This window comes from Arvicola amphibius, chromosome 15 (assembly GCF_903992535.2).
Source record: "Arvicola amphibius chromosome 15, mArvAmp1.2, whole genome shotgun sequence".
In the NCBI taxonomy this organism is placed as follows: Eukaryota; Metazoa; Chordata; class Mammalia; order Rodentia; family Cricetidae; genus Arvicola; species Arvicola amphibius.
This window is the reverse complement of record NC_052061.1, coordinates 21,979,545-21,998,653: the sequence shown is the minus strand read 5'-3', so window position 1 is coordinate 21,998,653 and position 19,109 is coordinate 21,979,545. Positions and strand designations below refer to the sequence as shown.

At 42.8% G+C, this 19,109-nt stretch overlaps 1 protein-coding gene across 1 annotated transcript in view; it reads left to right on the top strand.

The window, feature by feature from the left end:
* Nucleotides 1–13,733, top strand: part of Prmt9 (protein arginine methyltransferase 9) — a 45,610-nt gene extending 31,877 nt beyond the window's left edge. The window contains 3 exon segments of the mRNA XM_038312538.1: nucleotides 1,807–2,524; nucleotides 6,411–6,564; nucleotides 13,071–13,733. Coding sequence (XP_038168466.1) covers nucleotides 1,807–2,524; nucleotides 6,411–6,564; nucleotides 13,071–13,220 — 1,022 coding nt within the window. The 3' untranslated portion in view covers nucleotides 13,221–13,733.
* The last annotated feature ends 5,376 nt before the right edge of the window (nucleotides 13,734–19,109 follow it).

Here is a 19,109-nt window from a genome sequence, read left to right as displayed (position 1 = left end):
AAGAACAGCAGCAGCTGTGTAACGGACCTGTTCAGAGCTTAAGGCGACAAGGGGACAATTTTGTTTCATGTCAACTTGACACAAGTCACCTGAGACAAGGGAATCTCAATTAAGAAAATGCTTCCATAAAATGGGGCTGTGGGTGAGCCTGAAGGGCATTTTCATAATTAGTAATTGTTGGGTGAGGGTGGGCCCATTCTATTGTGGGTGGAACTACCCCTGGACTGGAGGTCCAGGGTTCTATAAGAAAGGAAGTTGAGCAAGCCATGGGGAGCAAGCCAGTAAGCAGCACCCCTCCATGGCCTCTGCATCAGCTCCTGCTTCTGACTTCCTTTAATGATGAGCTATAATGTGGAAGTAAGTATAAGCCAGATAAACTCTTTGCTCCCCCAGCTTGATTTTGGTCATGGTGTTTATGCCATGGACCAGCTCAGGGGAGCCACTCAGACCGTGGGAGAAGCAGGGTCTTGGTAACAGGAAGGCACAAGTTCGGCGAATGACAGACAGACACAACACACAAGAGAGTGGTTGGAATCTGCTACAATTTTACTAAATTCATGTTTTCATTATATAGTATTCAAACAAAGAACAAACCAGAAGGTCATGTGTCATCAGTTGGCACAGTATGAAAGCTTCTCTTAGTCACATTATCAGGGACAGGTGTTAGACATAAAACATCCTTAGAAAAGGAAATCTTGTCCTTGGGAGCTTAAACCTCAGTCAAGTGGTTACATCTTATGAATAGAGTTTCTGTCTCATTATCGCTATCATGGCCTTTTCTCTTTCTAATCCTTTCTTCATATCATCTAGTGACCAAATATGCCTAATCAGTTCTCTGCACCTGTGGAGATGTACTTTTTAGTACCTTCTTATGCAGGAGACACCATGGGGGTTGGGATCTAGCAAGCCTGTTCATAGAGTTCAAAGTAAAATATAACAGTCTTTGTCCATCAACATTAACCCATCTATTCTCTTGCTCATCACACTCCCCGTGTATGACAAAGGTTCTGCTGTAGTCTCATACATTCCCATACTGTGCATCCCTATCTCAAAGCTGTTCCTGAAGAGAATGATCCTTGTCTTGTATATGTAAAGACTATCATTATTATGAAAGAAATTGTGCAAAGCTCATATCCCGCATAGCCAGCTAATCGAGAAACCTGTCTATGCCCCAAAGGCAGCCAATACCGGGCTGTCTGCCATTCTTTAGGATTTCACTCCCAAGGCTTGCTTCAATATTGAATGGCTGGTTTCATATTGTCAAGGATAGCTTGCCTTTCTTTCCTATCTAAAATGCACCAGGGGTTTCTCATTCTGGCTAGCCTCTCCATAGATGGTAACTCATGTCACTCCACACGTTTTCCTTCATAATTTACTCATCTTCTCCTATCATGAGCTCTTTCTGTTCTAGGGTATCCATAAGTTCCCCCAGAGAGCGAGCCAGAATCCAATACGTCCTCAGTAGTTTGGTTATTATGGGTAATGTCCTAGAACATCTCGATCTGCTGGCAAGATAAAAGAACTACACAGAAAACAGAAACAAAGAACAGAAAGCTCAATACGGCGCCAGGGCCAGCAAAGGCAAGTTTGCTGATCCGGAATCATGACTGTGGCTGATTGCCAGGGAACCGCCTGGGGCTCAGCTCCTGGGAGTGCAGACCCCAACCCTTCAGCATCGTTCCACCTTAGCGGCATTTTTCTGCTACCCAGGCGTGACAGCTGTGGGCGTAGCAGTGTTTATTATAACAATAGAAGTAACTATGACAATCAGTTACATATATATTTTTTCCTTTCTTACTAATGAAGACTACTGGATAAAGCCTGGGGACCGTGTGACAATGGAAGCATCTTGTCAAGATTGTCACCTAAGAATCCAGAGTATCAATATCATGCATTTGGAACATGAAGTGGAAGTTATAAAGCATTTTACCAAGAGTGAAGACTTGCTGTCTCTAGGGAATGAGGCTGAGCTCTGTAGTGCTCTGGCTAACCTTCAGACCAGTAGAGCAGATGCTCTGGAGCAGCCCTGTGTGTTAGAACCTGCAGGGATTGCTTTGCTCAGTAACATTCCATATCATGAAGGCTTTAGGATGGCCATGAGGAAGGTGTTGTCTTCGCTGGCCCCAGAGAAACTGTGTCAGCCCATGGATCCTCAGTGTCAGGACTCTGAGATGAACTCTGGAAGTGGACAGAGTGCCACCGCACCGAGCACCTCTGACCCTCTCTATGTGTTGGATGTGTCCAAAGGCTTCTCTCTTCTGCCTATAATTGCTGGAACACTTGGTGAGGTTAAGCCCTACAGTTCTGTGGAGAAAGACCAGCATTGTGTTGCTTTGGACCTCATATCTGAAGCCAATCACTTCTCTAAGGAAACTCCTGAGTTTTGGCTGGGACAATTAGAAGATGAAGCTGCTGTGTTGCAAAGGCCCAAGTCAGATAAACTGTGGAGCATAATTATATTAGATGTTATGGAGCCATCTGGGCTCATTCAGCAGGAAATAATGGAAAAAGCTGCAATATCCAGGTAAAACAAAAACCATAAAATTGAATGGGGAATTTTGGGTTCAAAATTCACTTTCTTTTCTGAGTTTTGTATGCAATGGGGTGAGATGAATGTCTTAATGTTTAACCATTTCTGACATTGGAGTTTGTTCTGCTGAGGGCCTCTGACAGGTCTGAGGTAGAGGCTAGTTGCCTGGTTAGATTTGCCTCACCTGAAATGGAGTTAGTCACCAGTGACTAACTGAAATCTTCATAAAAGCTCTGAATAGAAAGTTTACAGGCTTTCTAGAGGAGGTAAGCACATCAAAGTGTGGGAGAATAGTGGGCCTCAAGAGTGTCCCTCTCCCATAAAGAGCTATTTCTTCCTCTAATGCACATTTTGCTCGGCACTCATGGTGATACCTAGGCAGAGAGCCCACATTCTGAGCAGTTTGTTCCCCAGCAGACACCAGTTGGGTTTCCTTAATTCAATTCAGTTTTGCTCCTATCTGCAGGTAGGCAGAACCTACCACAGCTTCAAAAGTCAGATGCACCGATGCACATGGTAGGTTGTCACCTGTGCTTCTACACCACCAGGCACAAATTAAAGTTCCCTCTGTTTATAAAACCCTCTTCAGATTTCGCTGAATTTGCTATCGCAGCTCACAGGACTTAGGGAAATGCTTGGCTTAGGTGAACCTATTTATTATATATGCGGAGCGAACAGGAGAGCTGCAGAGGGTGCAGAATCTCCATGGTCTTCCCCCACATGCTGGCCAGGACCCTTCACATGCTGAGCTGCACAGGTCTCAGTGCTGTCTCTTCGGGATTTTGTGGGGCATCACTGGGTATTAGCGATAATTTAACCTGGCATGGAAGTAAGACAGCAAGTTACTCTAGTCATTCCTAATTCTTTCTGGAGAACAAACCCAAGACTCCTGGAGTACCTAGCACCTGGCATGGCCTTGGTATACACAAGAGTTCTTATTATTTCATTGACTCTGAAAAGATGCCTATGTTTTAGGAGTTTTGTACCAAAAAACAAACAAAAGCATCAACAACAAAGACAAGATAAAGATCAAATGGAGTATTAGAGAAAGTCACCATTGCCCTGTGTATGTCTTCTGTTTGGCCATTCTTGAATGAGTTTGTCTTTGAAATGTTTTAGATGTATTTATTTTAAGTGTATTTTGCCTACATGTATGTATATAGATCACACGTGTGCCTGGTGCCTGGAGAGATCAGAAGAGAATGTTGGATCCTGGAGCTAGAGTTGCAGATGGCAGTGAACCACCACATGGGTGCTGGGAACCAAACTTGGGTCCCCTGCAAGAGCAACAAATGCTCCAAACAGCTGAGCCATCTCTCCAGCTTCTATTTCTGAGTTTTAGCCTTTGTAGCATACCAGTGCATAGAAGTATTATGTTTTTCTTAGTTCTCTGAGCCATGTTAGCAAGTTATCAGACACTTCCCTTAAAGAGGGAGTTGTGTGAACTCCACATGTCTATCAGTGACAGTGCACTGGACACGTGGGGTTAGGATTGGCATCTGAAGTGAGGCAGTCCCATGGGACTGAACCCTAGAGAATGTTAGAGTGGACTAGCATCCTAAGATGCCCAGCTGAATTAATTAATTGTCTCTTTTTTGGAAAAACTCGCCTTCCAGTTTGGTGTGAGAAGTTTTAATAAATAAAGGAAAGCACTTGTTACGGTAAAAGTCAAGTTTACGGGCTGAAGGTATGGTTCAGTGTTGACGAGCTCGCTCTGGTATCCCCAGTACTACAAAGAGAAACCTAATAGAACATCAGTGCCCGCTAAATGATTCATTTAGTAACAGGTAAATAACAAGTTAGTATGCACTGTTATCATTCTTAGAACTTTTCTTGAGTTTCAGGGTTTAGAAAGTTAAAGTAAATGGGCAGAAAATTAGCAAGTAAATAGGTTAATCTCACAACAGTTCACAAGCTAATAGGAATGGTTTTGTTGAGAGCTTTAAGGGATAGATAAGTCACTAATTTGAGATGTCACTAATTGAGATTGACTTTCCCTCACACCCAAACAAGTCGTTAGGAACAGTGTGGGAGAACATAGGTCAGCAAGTCACAGACACCAGATGTAAGGGCTTCAGACAGGTAAGTCATGACCTTGGTCTAAGCTAGTCCCTTTACTCGCTGTAAGCACATGCTCACCTGTGTACATTAGTGCTCCACTCCTTCCTGCTCTCCTGTGTGTCATTGTTGAATGTCCTCGTTTGTCCTCCTCACTTTGTTAAGGTAGGGTCACTAAACACACGGCTTGCTTCTTTGGTAGGTTAGGACTTGAACTTGCACTGAGGATCCATCTCTACCCCCGCAGTGCTAGGATTACAGGCAGGCTACCGCTTTACCTGGGTGCTATGGATCTAAGCTCTGGTCCTCACACTTGGGGTGCAGGTGCCTTATCCACTGAATTGTCTCCCCAGCTCCCAAGTCTTAATGATCTATTTAGGAAAACTGTAACAAAAATGGAAACACTTATGCACATTATCTTTTTAGATATGTACAAACTGGCCAGATGCCGAAGCTGTAATTTTTAAAGTAGATCCTTACATCTTTAACTTGAGTGTAAAGTTTACGACGACAGATACTTGAGGTGATCAGTGCCCACCTCTTTGTAGTTCCTGCCTGGAAGTTGAAGTAGAAGACATCCCAGAGGACTCAGTTTTTACTGATATTTGAAAATGCGACAGATGAGGAACAGTCTCACTGTCTTAAGACCTACCTTGTATTCTGTTTCTGCTTCCTCCTTATGGCTCAGGTCTGAGAAATAAGACTCCACAGTAGTTCACAGGAGCACCCGGAACCTCACACATGGGGGTGCCAGCTTCCCACCCGTCACTTACTGTTTGTTCCTAGTTCTCTGTCCAGGTCCAGCCTACTTCAGAATCTACTTTTTAATATCCATACACAGTATTGATAATGCCATTTTTTGTGGGACTACAGGGAGAATGAAGGTGAACAAGAGTGTGGTTGCATTAAGTGCAGTTGCATGAGCAAGGGCTTTGTTAACCTTCATCTTGGCTTTCCTTTCTAGAATATTTCAGTTTACGTATATGTTTGCTTTTGGAGAGTTTAGTCCTATAGAGTGACCACTTCAGAGACGTCACAGAATAGTTCAGAGAGCTTGCCATATACTCTGTGCCCTCATGTACTGAGCTATTATTTGTAGTGTTGTATTATGAGACTGTCCTTTTTCCAGTCAGACTTTCACCTTGCCTGAAATGCTTGGGACCATCAGAGTTGCAGCTGCTTACACGTAATGATAGCTGTGGAGTCTACATGTGAAATTTATTCATGTTTCCTATACATCTTACTCACAGTTGTAGAGCAGCCAGAACCGTTTTTAGTGTTCTTGTGTTTTGATAGTAGCCTAGTCATGAAGTCATACATAAAACTTTCCTTATATTATATTGTATGAGTGATCAAAAAGCACTGGAATTCATTCATTCATTCATTCGTTCATTCGTTTGTTTACTTACTTGTTTTCGAGACAAGGTTTCCCTGTGTGTCCCTGGCTGTCCTGGAACTCACTCTGTAGACCAGGCTGGTCTCAAACTCAAGAATTCTGCCTGCCTCTGCCTCCTGAGTGCTGGGATTAAAGGTGTACCCCACCACTGCCTGGCTAAAAGTGCTGGTTTGGGAGCACTTTGATTTCCACATAGGATGGTTCCCCAGTAATTATTATGGCCTGTAAGTAAGGACTTGCCTTAGTCCGTCCAAATTTGACTTCTTGAGCAATTATTTCTAATGGTTTAAATTTTGAATGACTAGTCAATAATGACAAAGTCTACTAGACTATATATCATCTACACTCCACTAATTTGTGATTCTTACTTGTTATCTATAAAGTGTACGGAATTAAAAGGCCTTATAATTATCTACCCTTCTTCAGATGTTTATTGCAGTCTGGAGGCAAGATCTTCCCCCAGTACGTCTTAATGCTCGGGATGCTCGTGGAGTCGCAGACACTGGTAGAAGAGAGTGCTGTTCAAGGAACAGAGCACACTCTTGGGTTAAACATAGCACCTTTTATTAACCAGCTCCAGGTAAGTGTGTAGAGAACCGTTCAGCCAAGACCCTGCTGCCTCCTATTATCGTTGTCTCTCCTTTGAATTTTTACTTAGTCAGTGGGCCTAGCTGGATAGAAAGACAGGCAGTTTCCTAGAGTAAAGGAACGTGTCACCAACAAAAGCCAACCTGAGAGTCAGAATATGCAAGGATTTTTATCATGAATATTGACTAAAGTTTACAGATTGTCCTCCGAATCACCTATCACAAGATAGAGATGGTTAATACTTAACACTTTCTGTGCATGGTCATGGAGTCTAGAAGAGAAGATGAGATCTCTGGGAACTAGAGCCGCCATGTGGGTGCTGAGAGCTTGGCGCAGGGCATCTGCCAGAGCAGTGTGTGCTCCCAACTGCTGGGTTCTCTCTACCCCATCTTCCTGTTTTATCCCCACTTGCTCTGACTCTTCAATTCGATCAGTCACCATACACTGGGCCTGCTTCCTTTTCACTGTGTTCCAAGCTCTGGCCACTCTTTCCTGAACAGCTTAGGTTTTGTGCTCTGTGTATTTTCATGTAATTTAGATAGTACACCCCATTCCTGTTCTTGTGTAATCCTGCCTCGGTTAAATCCCACCGACTGTTTACATGTCTATGTAAACCCTACAATTGGCCCTTAATTATCTAAAGAGACTCTATAACCCTTGTTGGAAGATTTATATATTTTTAATTTGTCTGTCTGTCTGTCTATATCTGTCTTTATGGCAGGGTTTCTCTGGGTAGCCCTGGCTGTCCTAGAACTCACTCCATGGACCAGGCTGGCCTCAAAGTCACAGAGATCAGCCTGCCTCTGTCTCCTGAGTGCTGTGATTGAAGGTTTATGTCACCACTGGCCTGTCTTGGCAGTTTTTTATTTTATAGACTGTTTACCCATTGCCGTAGGTATTATCTCCACTTGTACTATGATTGACTACTAGGTAGCTGAATCAATGAAACAAAATCAGAGGTTGTTAAAGGACTGTAGTTCATTAAAAACTATTCAGCGTGTTTACTTAGCATCTTCTACATGTGCTGTTTTATTTGTTTATTTATTTTTTAGGGTCTAATATATAGCCCCATGTGCTTCAATGTGTGACAAAGGATAACATTGGCCTTGTAGTGGTGGCTCACGCATTATTCCCAGCACTCAAGAGGCAGAGGCAGAGGCAGGAGGATCTTTGTGAGTTTGAGGCCAGCTTAAACTCCTGCTCTTCCTGTTTCTGTCTTCCAAGGGCTGGAATTATAGATGATGTCACCATTCCCAAATTATGTGTATATATTAACTACTCATTGCTACAACAAAGTACCTGACAAAAACATCTTAAAATCGGGTTTATTTTGACTCGGAGTTTGAGGGAACACAGTCTATCATGGTAGAAAATTTCTACCTCTGTTACCCTTCTATCAAAAAAAAAAGGTGGAAGATTTGTGGTTTTGGGGTTTTTGTTTGTTTGTTTGTTTGTTTTTGTTTTTCATTTGTTGGTTGGTTTTTTTTGTTTTTTTGGTTTTTTTTGAGTCATGGTCTTTCTACATAGACCTGGCTATCCTGGCACTCACTAACCCATTTCTATTAACCTATCTATATCCATGAGGTTGTGGCTTACCAGTAAGGTTCTAGTGCCTTTCTCCTTTGGCAACTACATTGTGCCTTCTTGACTCTGCCTACTCTTTCTGTATATCTCTGTTCAGATTTCCTGCTGGTTTTACTCTGCTAAGCCATTGGCTGAAACAACTTTATTTAACAACCAATAAAAGCAACACATATACAGAAGGACATTCCGCATCAAGAGGCTTCACTAAAAGCAGCAAAGAAATGAGCCTTGATGTGGGGCCTGGCTGGAGCCAAGTGCACAGCTCTCAGTGCAGATAGCGTGAAGGCCTACAGAGGGACACAGTCCTGTGGCATAGTGGCAGCTATGTGAAAAGGCTTGTCATATTGTCCACAATCACAAAGAAACAGACAGCACCTGCTGGTTATTTTTGTTTTATTGAAAAGGTTGTTCAGCTTTTCTATTACTGAGCTGTATGAGTTTTTTGCTTTTTTAAAAAATAGCTATTAACTCCTTTTAAGTAGATACTGTTTGTAAGTCTTTGTCCCAGCATGTAGGCTGCTGCTCTGTGTCACTGATACATTTTCTTTGCTCTGCAGAAGCTTTTAATTTATATACTTGTCCTGCCCTTATGGGAGCTCTAGATATGGCAGCCAATAGAGTGTCGGGGCCATGCATGGAAAGAAAGACAGGAAAAGGTGCCTGTCCAGCACAATTGCCATCTTCGTAGCAGGCAGTTGTGACCAGGGCTGTTTGAATCTGTGGATGTGTGCAGATGCCATCTCTTGTGACCGCAGGCTGTTTGAATCTGGGTGTAGGCAGATGTCATCTCTTGTAGAATGTTGTGGATCAAGTCCTGCGCACTCATTTGGTTTGCTTTTGTGGAATAAATTTATGGTATGATATTTTATTTTTTTGAGAATATAATAACAGTTCTCCATTCCCTTTTCCCCAAATCCTCCCATATAACCCTCCCTGCTCTCCTTCAAATTCATGACCTCTTTTTTCATTATTATTATATGCATATATGTATACCATATATATTCTAAATATAACCTGCTCAGTCTGTATAATGCTACCTGCATTTGTTTTTAGGAGCTGACCATTTGACACTAGACAACCAATTATTATTGTGCTTTTTTATGAAAAAAAAAAAAAAAACCACCTCTCCTACTTCCAGTTTTCCTCAGTTGCCTATTGTTTTGAGTAGGGTTGAGGCCTTGTGGGATTTTCCCTGTCCGGTTTGATTTGTCCCTTGGTCTTGTCCTTGTTCAGCTCACATTTGGGTAGCCATGTTGGTGAGACTTTGTGAGTGTAGATTCTGACATTACTTGGAGCCACAATCTCACAGCAAAGTCCCTGATCCTCTGGATCTCATGCTTCCTCCACCCTCTTCCACAATGTCCCCTCAACCTTAGGTGTAGGAATGTTTTGTAGATGTAACCATTGGGACTGGGACCCACAACTCTGCATGTTTGGTTATGGTTTTCTGTAATGGTCTGTTGTAGATAAATTCCCTTGTTGAGGGGTAAAAACTATATCTGTGGGTATAAGGACAGATGTTTATAGATTTTTGTTAGGGATTAGGCTGGTGTCATAAATTAGTGGTTGTAGATTCTCCTCCAATGATTACTAGCACTGAATAGTTAGCTAGGTTTTCAGTACCAGGCATGGTTTCCCTCTTGTTGAGCAGAACTTAGGTCCAAATAAAGTACGCATGCCACTGTTGCCCCCTAGGGTTATCATGTCATGGGGCTGTTGAGGTTGTCATAGCTGTGTAGGACTTTGAAAGCTTGCATGGTACCTTCTGATGGTGTGATATTTTCAAAGTCTCAGTTACATCTGTGTCTTACACAATGAGTTGATTTTGGTGTCTGGTGTAAACGAGGGTCCAGTTTCATCCTTCGGTGTGTGGAAAACAGACTTCCTTGGACAATTCCCTGGATGGAAGCTGTTTTTTTTTTCTTAGTATGCCTATCTGGTGCTCTTGTCAGCAACTATCCTGAACTTTCCATTTTGTTCCAATTGTCTGGTTTTTCTTAGTTTCACACTTTTTTCCTTAAAACACTTCCATTTGTGTTTGGGCGTTTTGCCTATATGCATACCTGTGCACCAGTGGGCATGCCTGGTGCCTGCATTGGTTAGAACAAGACACTAAATTTTTCAGAACTACAGTAACAGATGGTTGTGAGCTACCACATTGGTACTGGAAATCAATCCTGGGTCCTCTGGGAGAGCAACTAGTGTTCTTAACCACTGAGCCAACTCTACAGGCACCGCTCTTGACCACTGAGTTCTCTTAACAACTCTTTCTTAGGCATATGGTATGTTGTATGTGCGTGTTTCTCACTATGTTGCTCAGGCTAATCTTAAACATGGGGCTCAAATTCTGCCTTAGCCTCATATGCTGGGATGACAGGGACATGAATTTGTATTTCAAATCAGGAAGGACCACGTGTCCAACTTTCCTCAGAAGTGGTTTGGACTTTTTAAAAATATTTCTACATGAGTTTTAGGATTGTTCACCTGAATAATGGCACTAAGATTCTGCTGCCAGTTGTACTGAATCTATATATTCCTATAGGCAGTGTGGACATTGTGATGAGATTTATTTGGATTCACAGTGTGTCCTTACATTTAGTTTCATTTTCTCTTTCTTTGACCAGTGATGTTTTCATCTTTGGCCTAGACCAGGCTGGACTGGAACTTATCAAGTCTCGCCACCCCTGCCTCCTGAGTGCTCGCTACACCATTAAGTCTGGCTCAAAAATTTCTTTTTTTTTATGCATTTTTTTCCAGTTTATTTATTTTTTATTAAAAATTGCCATCTCCTCCCCTCCTCCTCCCCCTTCCCTCCCCTCCCCTCCACCCATACCCCCACACCCTCCCTCTCCAGGCCAAAGAGCCATCAGGGTTCTCTACACTATGTTGAGTCCAAGGTCCTCCCAACTCCCTCCAGGTCCAGGAAGGTGAGCAACCAAACTGACAAGGCTCACACAGAGCCCGTCCATGTCGTAGAGACCAAGCCCATCGCCATTGTCCTTGGTTCCTCGGTCAGCCTCCACCATCAGCCACTTTCAGAGAGTCCGATTTGGTCGCATGTTCCATCAGTCCCATTCCAAGTGGACTTGGTGGTCTCCCATTAGTTCTGTCCTGCCGTCTCAGTGGGTGAACGCATCCCTCATGGTTCTGACTTTCTTTCTCATGATCTCTCTCCTTCTGCTCCTCATCAGAACTTTGGGAGCTCAGTCCGGTGCTCCAATGTGGGGCTCTGTCTCTATCTCCATCCATCGCCAGGTGAAGGTTAAGGCTCACAGTGAGCCTGTCCATGCTGTAGAGTTCACATTCATTGCCGTTGTCCTTGGTTTCTCAGTCCTCCTCCACCGTCAGCCACATTCAGAGAGTCCGGTTTGGTCCCCTGTTCCATCAGTCCCATTCCAACTGGACTTGGTGGTCTCCCGTTAGATCTGTCCCACCGTCTCAATGGGTAAACGCACTCCTCACGGTCCTGACTTCCTTGCTCATGATCTCCCTCCTTTTGCTCCTCATCGGGACCTTGGGAGCTCAGTCCAGTGCTCCTATGTGGGGCTCTGTCATTTTCTCCATCCAATGCCAGGTGAAGGTTCTATGGTGATATGCAAGATATTCATGAGAATGGCAATAGGATCTGGACATTTCTGGTACCCTCTCCTCAGCTGCCCAAGGACCAAGCTGGGGCGTCTTCCTGGACACCTGGGAACCCCTCTAGAGTCAAGCCTCTGCCAACCCTAGAATGGCTCCCTTAAGTAAGATATATAATTCCTTGTTCCCATATCCACCCTTCCTATATCCCAACCATCCTATTCCCCCAAGCTCTTCCCATCCTCCACTTCACACTTTTCTCTCCCCATCCCCCCTCCCCCCATCCCACCCCACCCCTATGTTCCCATTTTTTGTCCAGCAATCTTGTCTACTTCCAGTATCCAGGAGGATAACTATATGTTTCTCTTTGAGTTCACCTTCTTATATAGCTTCTCTAGGGTTTTTACAAATTATAGGCTCGATGTCCTTTATTTATGGCTAGAACCCAATTATGAGTGAGTACATCCCATGTTCATCTTTTTGGGCCTGGGTTACCTCACTCAGGATGGTGTTTTCTATTTCCCTCCATTTGCATGCAAAATTCAAGATGTCATTGTTTTTTACCGCCGAGTAGTACTCTAATCAAGAAATTTTTGTTAAAACATTAAGAATTTATGTTTAAAAAGTAAGACACAGCCAAGTGGTGGTGCACGTTTCTAGTCCTAGCACAGGCTGTTCTGAGTTCAAGGTCAGCCTGGTCTACAAAGGAAGTTCCAAGACAGCCAGGATACATAGAGAAACTCTGTCTCAAAAAGAAGAAAAAAAAACAACAAAAAAAACCAAAAAAGAGTAAAAGACTAAGACATGTAAGAATTTCAGAAAACGGTATCGGATTTATTGAAAGACATGTAATTGAAGAATAATTATGTAAACTTAAATGGCACATGATTATGATTAAATTAATCTGAATTTTATATTTACATTTTCAGTCCAGAGCATTACATTCATGCAGTGGTAAGAAGCACTGATTTTTTTTTTTCATTTTCAAATGTCCATCCTCTTGAGAAATGCAAGAGCATTCAGCTGAAGTTGTTACCTACTGTTTGAAATTTAGACACTGTGACATATAAAACACATACATGTTATTTGTATGTATTAGTATTATATGTGTGTGTATTATAGAGTAGTTATATCTGGCTTTTGCCTATCTTTGAAATTTTCCAACATTCTAAACTGTCCAGATCTTATCCTATACACAAAGAGGACTGTGGCAGCTTTCTAGGAGTCTGCAGATGTGTCAAGGAGCTTCTTCTGCTTTTCTGGGATGTCATTCATGGCGTCTTCAGACAGCTGGTCTGCAGAGAGCGTGTCCTGTGACAAAACTCTGTCTTCCAGGTCTGGATATTGGCCTGCATCATCACGAGGGCCCTACTCGTCTGGAATGTCAATCATGACTTCACACAGCTTGGCTGCAGCAGCTACATTCTGGGGAGTAATTGTGTGTCCAAAGCCCTGATACTGGCCCTGGGGCGAGGATATCCTTGAACCTGGAGAACCTGCGTCACGTGGCGATGAGGAGAGCAGACTTGTGTGTTCAGTATGCTCTGGGTCTCCGGGAAAACAAATATATATGATAACATGTATGTATTTGCAGCTCTCTAGGAGTCTGCTGATGTGTCAAGGAGCTCCTTCTTCATGTCTGTGATGTTGTTCTTGGCGTCTTCAGACAGCTGGTCATCAGAGAACGTGTCCTGTGAAGACACTGTATCTTCAAAGTCTGGATGTTGGCCTGCATTGTCAGGAGGGCTCTGCTCTTCTGGGATGTCCTGTTTAGAGAGATGGAATGAAACAGCTGTATTCTGGGGAGTGATCGTATGTGCAAAGCCCTGATACTGGCCGTGGAGTGAACCTGGAGAACCTGCATCACGTGGAGATGAGGAGAGCAGACTTGTGTGTTCAGTATGCTCTGGGTCTTCGGGGAAACATTGTTTTTTGGGATAACCTCGCATTGTTCTCCCTATAAGACAATATAAAATTAATAGCCAAAAGTTATTTTTACTACTGTAAACATAATTCTATAACCACTCCCTTCCCCCCTTTGTCTTCCCCAAATCTGAAGAGCCTGTAATGGCACTGCTTTCCATATTTTCTCATTTCTTAAGTTACTAGAGTAAATGACCTTATCTTACAGATTAGTGTCAGGGTGCCACACAAGCATGAGGACCTGAGTTCGATCCTCAGCACGGGTACAAAGCTGGGCATGTTTGTAGGCCCCGTGCTAGCAAGGCAGAGATAGGATCCCTGGGGCTCTCTGGTCAGGCATCCTAGCTGAATCTGTGAGCCCCAGGACAGCGAGAGACCCTGTTCCAAAACCCAAGCTGAACATCCCGAGGGACCACACCTGAGGTTCATCTCTGACCCCACGTGCACACACACAAACCTACCTTCCCAATATACACACTTACACTAACACAAGTTAAACAGCTGTTACTTACCGACACGGCGCACTTGTTCACAAATATCATTTTTAATGTCTGACAAATCCCACATGGCGAGGAAGGAGTAGAAGCACGAGCCTTTCTCTGCATCTTGCACGTACGGTTTATAGGAGAATGATTAATGATGGGCAATGGCCGTGAAGAACATCTCCAGGCAGATGATGAAATCCTACAACAGCCACACAAATATCAAACATCTTTGGGCTTCGATCTAATTTTTCTTTTCTTTTAATATTTATTTATTTATTATGTGTAAAATATTCTTTCTTTCTGTGTGCACACCTGCAGGCCAGAAGAGGGCACCAGACCCCATTACAGATAGTTGTGAGCCACCATGTGGTTGCTGGGAATTGAACTCAGGACCTTTGGAAGAGCAGGCAATGCTTTTAACCACTGAGCCATCTCTCCAGCCCCTCGATCTAATTTTTCAAATTGCTAACTTTTCAAAGTTACTTAGAGTGTCAATAACTTTGAAATATAATCCAGATTATATTCCTTTTTCAACATTTTTCCCCACTTCATAACATGACAAGCAAGATTTGCGTCTCTTGTGCTTTCCCTCACTCAAGAATTTCTCAATGCATTACACAAGCACTGAAAGGAGCCATGCAGACATAAGCGGACCAGGAATAAAATCAGTACCAATCAGTCCCTATGGGCCGTTTCTATCGGGTTCTCGCTCCTCACTACAGAGTAAGCTAACAGTCTTGCCCACTTTTTGCACATTGGCAGGTTCTGGGCATCACTGCATTAAATAGCTTAAACAGTAACACCCCCTGAGTTCAGAGACAGCCCTACTTACCTGCAGGCCTGTGGCCACAGCTTCGGCACTTTGCCATTCCCAGGTGCACTTTTTGGAAATAACGCCAAGCTTAACCAACAAAGCAATAAGCATTGCTTGCCTGGATGTCAAAAAGAGGTAAATGTCAAATTTAAATCATGAAATGACCAGCCGTTTTATGCAATTAGGGGTAGGGAGGTGGCTCAGTAGGCAAAGCACTTGTTGTACAAGTGTGAAGAAGGTCCTAAGTGAGAAGCACAGAACCCAGTAAGGCTGGCATGTAGCACACACACGTAAAACTGCGTTCCTGAGGGGAGCTGAGAGGTGAAACACAGTCTAGGGAAGACCGCAGGCCAGCAAGCCTTATGTGTGTACAGTGAACAATTAAGAGACCCTCACCTCAATGTAAGACACGGACACCCAAAGCTCCTCATCTCCACATGCGCACATGACATGGGCATGTTCCCACTCACAATAAACACATACATAACATATACACAAAAAGATTAAAATACGCAACTACAAACAGTTAAGGCCTCAGTGTATCCTAGGACTCCAAACTATCCTGCCTTCAGGACATATTCCCAAACAAACTGTGTTTACATTAAATATACACACCTTGCCTTACAAATGTATTAGCTTCATAAGATGAATTTCATTATGTATTCTCAGAACAACATTGATTTATATATCTTTTTTGTTTTGAAAACATGTACAAATAATTAGATTCTGAGTTCTAACAGTGTGTTTACATGTGCCTACTAGGACTTTATTTTATTATTTATTTATTTAGATACAGGGACTTTCTATGCAATCCTGGTTTTTCTAGAACCTGTTATGTTGACTAACCTGGCACCGAACACAAGATCTGGCCACCTCTGCCTCCCAAGTGCTGAGATTAAAGGCACATGCCATCATACCTGGATAATTACTAGGATCAAAAAAAAATGACTAATTTTTGGCCATGTATATGAGATCGGAGGACAACCGCTGGTGCCATTTCTTTCCCTCTACCGTGGGCTCTTGGGTGGAACTCCCCTCATCAGGTTGGCAACGGCAAGCCTCTTTTCCTGCTGACCCATGCCGCAGCTCTACTACTCTGTCTCATCCCCCTCCCTTTATGATTAGTGTGGCAGGGTCTCTGAGGGCAGCTGTGTTCTCTACTTCTGCTTTTACAAGGGTGCTGGGGATCAATCTCAGTTCTTTGGTGTGCACAGCAAGGGCCTTTCCCTGCTGAGCTATCCTGCTAGCTTACGGGTTATCTGAATTAGAAAACTGTTGAGTTCCAGAAGTTTTCATAGCATAAATTACGTCTGTAGAAGACTACACATGATGTGCGCAGTCAGATGCTAATCACTGCTCTGGCAGTACAATTCCATGAATTTTTTTCTCTTTTCCCCTTACTGAACTGCTAAACTGGATAGATTTGTCTATGTAACTCTTATTACCTAGCCTGTTACTAATCTAGCACCATGTCTAGGTTTGTTTGCTTTGTGACACCGAGGACAGACAGTAGGGCCTTGTATACACTATGCAGACACTCAAATGTATCTCCAATCCTACCTTGTATTTTAAAGGACACACACCGATAAACATTTCCCCACGCCATTAAATGTCTTCTCCTAAACTGATACTGTTTATTCATGACAATCATAATTTTAAACAATTTATTTTATTAATTTTGAGACAGGGTCACACTATGTACCTCTGACTGGCTTCATACTTGCTATGTAGAACCTGCTAGCCTTAAACTCATAGAGAACCACTGGCTTCTGCCTCAGCAGGGAGTGCTGGGATTAAAGGGTACACTATCACACCCAGCAGAACTATAATTTTAATGATGGTTTCAAGATAGTTAGGCTATCTCAAATTATCTTCATTTGTTAAATGTCATAGTGGCCATTTGACTACTTCTTTGATTGTTTAGATACAAAATCACACACCGTGGCATAGGCTAATCTACAACTTGCTATAGAGAGCAGGCTGTCATCAAACTCAATGTGAGATTCTTTTGGTTTACCCTGAGTGTTGGGACTACAGGTATATGCTACCACACATGACTAAGATTATGTTTTAAACATATTTCTAAAAGCTATTTTTAATATTTATTTTTGTGTGAGTTTTGCCTGCATATGTGTATACAAGTACAGTATCTGCAGATACCAGACGAGGGCATTAGAATCACCTGGATCTGAAATTGCAGAGGGTTGTGACCACTAACTTTGTTGGTGCTGGGAACTAAACCCAGATCCTCCAAAAGAATAGCAAGGGCTCTTATCTGCTGAGTCATCTTTCCAGGCCTGTTTTTGTAAATCTTACAAAAGCTAAACGGATGAGTTTAAAAAAAAATTTCAGGGGCTGGAGAGACAGCTCAGTGGTTAAGAGCTTCCAGAGGTCCTCAGTTCAATTCCCAGCAACCATATGGTGGCTCACAGCCATCTGTAATGAGATCTGTCGCCCTCTTCTGGCCTGCAGGCATACATGGAGGCAGAATGTTGTATACATAATAAATAAATAAATCTTTAAAAAAAATGTGTGTGTGAGAGAGAGACAGAGACAGACGAGAGAGAGAGAGAGAGAGAGAGAGAGAGAGAGAGAGAGAGAGAGAGAGAGAGAGAGACTGTGCAAGTATGTGCATGTGTCACAGAGGTCAGAAGAGGGCTTTAGGTCCCTTGAACTAGAGTGACATAAGGCTGTGAGTCGCCATTCATGGCTGCTGGGACAAACTATGGTCCTCTGGATATGCAGCAAACTCTAACTGCTGAGCCTCTCTCCAGCCCAAGAACGTCTGCCCAGTTCAGGCTGGCCTTGAACTGGTGGTCCTGCCTCAGTTTCCTAAGGGCTGGGACCACAGGTAGGCACCACTGAGTCTGGCACTGTCTTTACATTACTGGAAAAAAAGATCCCTTAAACAACAGTTTTATTGGCATTTATAAAGAAAGAATATTTAAGAGCACACAATACTTACCAGAATGAGACAAAGACTACCAGTTTGACACAAAGAAATTTGGCAACAGGTTTTATAGGGCTGAGCTCTTCTTTCAGAACTTTGTAAAACAGCCAGAGGCCGTACATGGCAAACTAGAAACAAAAGCAACATTCCTCACTCTGCAGTAGGAAGACAGGGTTGACTATTAAAGCCGAAACCAGAGCCTGAGCTACAGGAACACTCCAGGTGGATCTTAAGGCTGATTAGTCAATGTTTTAGTGACTTTAATATGTTACTGCAGAGGTATACATGTGAAATTTCTCAAGACATATGTACCATTTTTCCTGAAAATGTTTCTACGTATTCACATACTGTAACTCAAGCAATAAACAAATGACATGAGCAGAAAAGATTTCCCTCAGTCAAAATGGAAACATACCTGTTAAGCTTTTAAACACAAATTACTGTCACTTTTATAAAAACTCAACTATTATTATTATTAGCTAGTCTCTTGTGTAACATTTACACAACACACACACACATACACGGTTTATAAATCAACACATTAGATAAGTACAGTTTCAATAAAATTGTGACCATGAAATCTACATCATACAAATTTCCCTGAGAGCAGTCTGTTAGTCTAGCTGGCCTGACTTCTTAGAATAAATGTTCATGACTTTAGAGTCAGTTCTAATAACCAACCAGGACTTCAACACCAAGAAGCATCTCTGAAAGCTTACTTTCCCCATTAAAATAAGACACTTTATGCTCATTTAAACTACTCCAGCATAGGAAAGCAGTAAGGCTCCTTCTTCAGATCCTTGTAGTGGAGTCAGGGCCAAGCAAGGTGCGTGTCCTACACTCACAGGCCCTGGGTTCTAACTCTAGTACTGTTAAAAAAGAAATCGAGGGCCTAGCGGTGGTGGCACACACCTTTAATACCAGCACTCAGGAGGCAGAGGCAGGTGGACCTTGGTGAGCTCAAGGCCAGCCTGGTCTACAGACCAAGTTTCACAACAGGTTCCAAAACTATGGAGAAACCCTGTCTCAAAAACTTAAAAGCAACAGCAACAACAAAAACCAAAACAAACTGACTGTCGGCACTGAGCCATTTCTCTGTACATAGGAACTGTTACCCTCTTAGGCTGGGATCACACCCGGGGCTATGTGTGCTAGGCAAACACTCCATATTCCACCAGTCACAACCCAATTTTCTAACATCT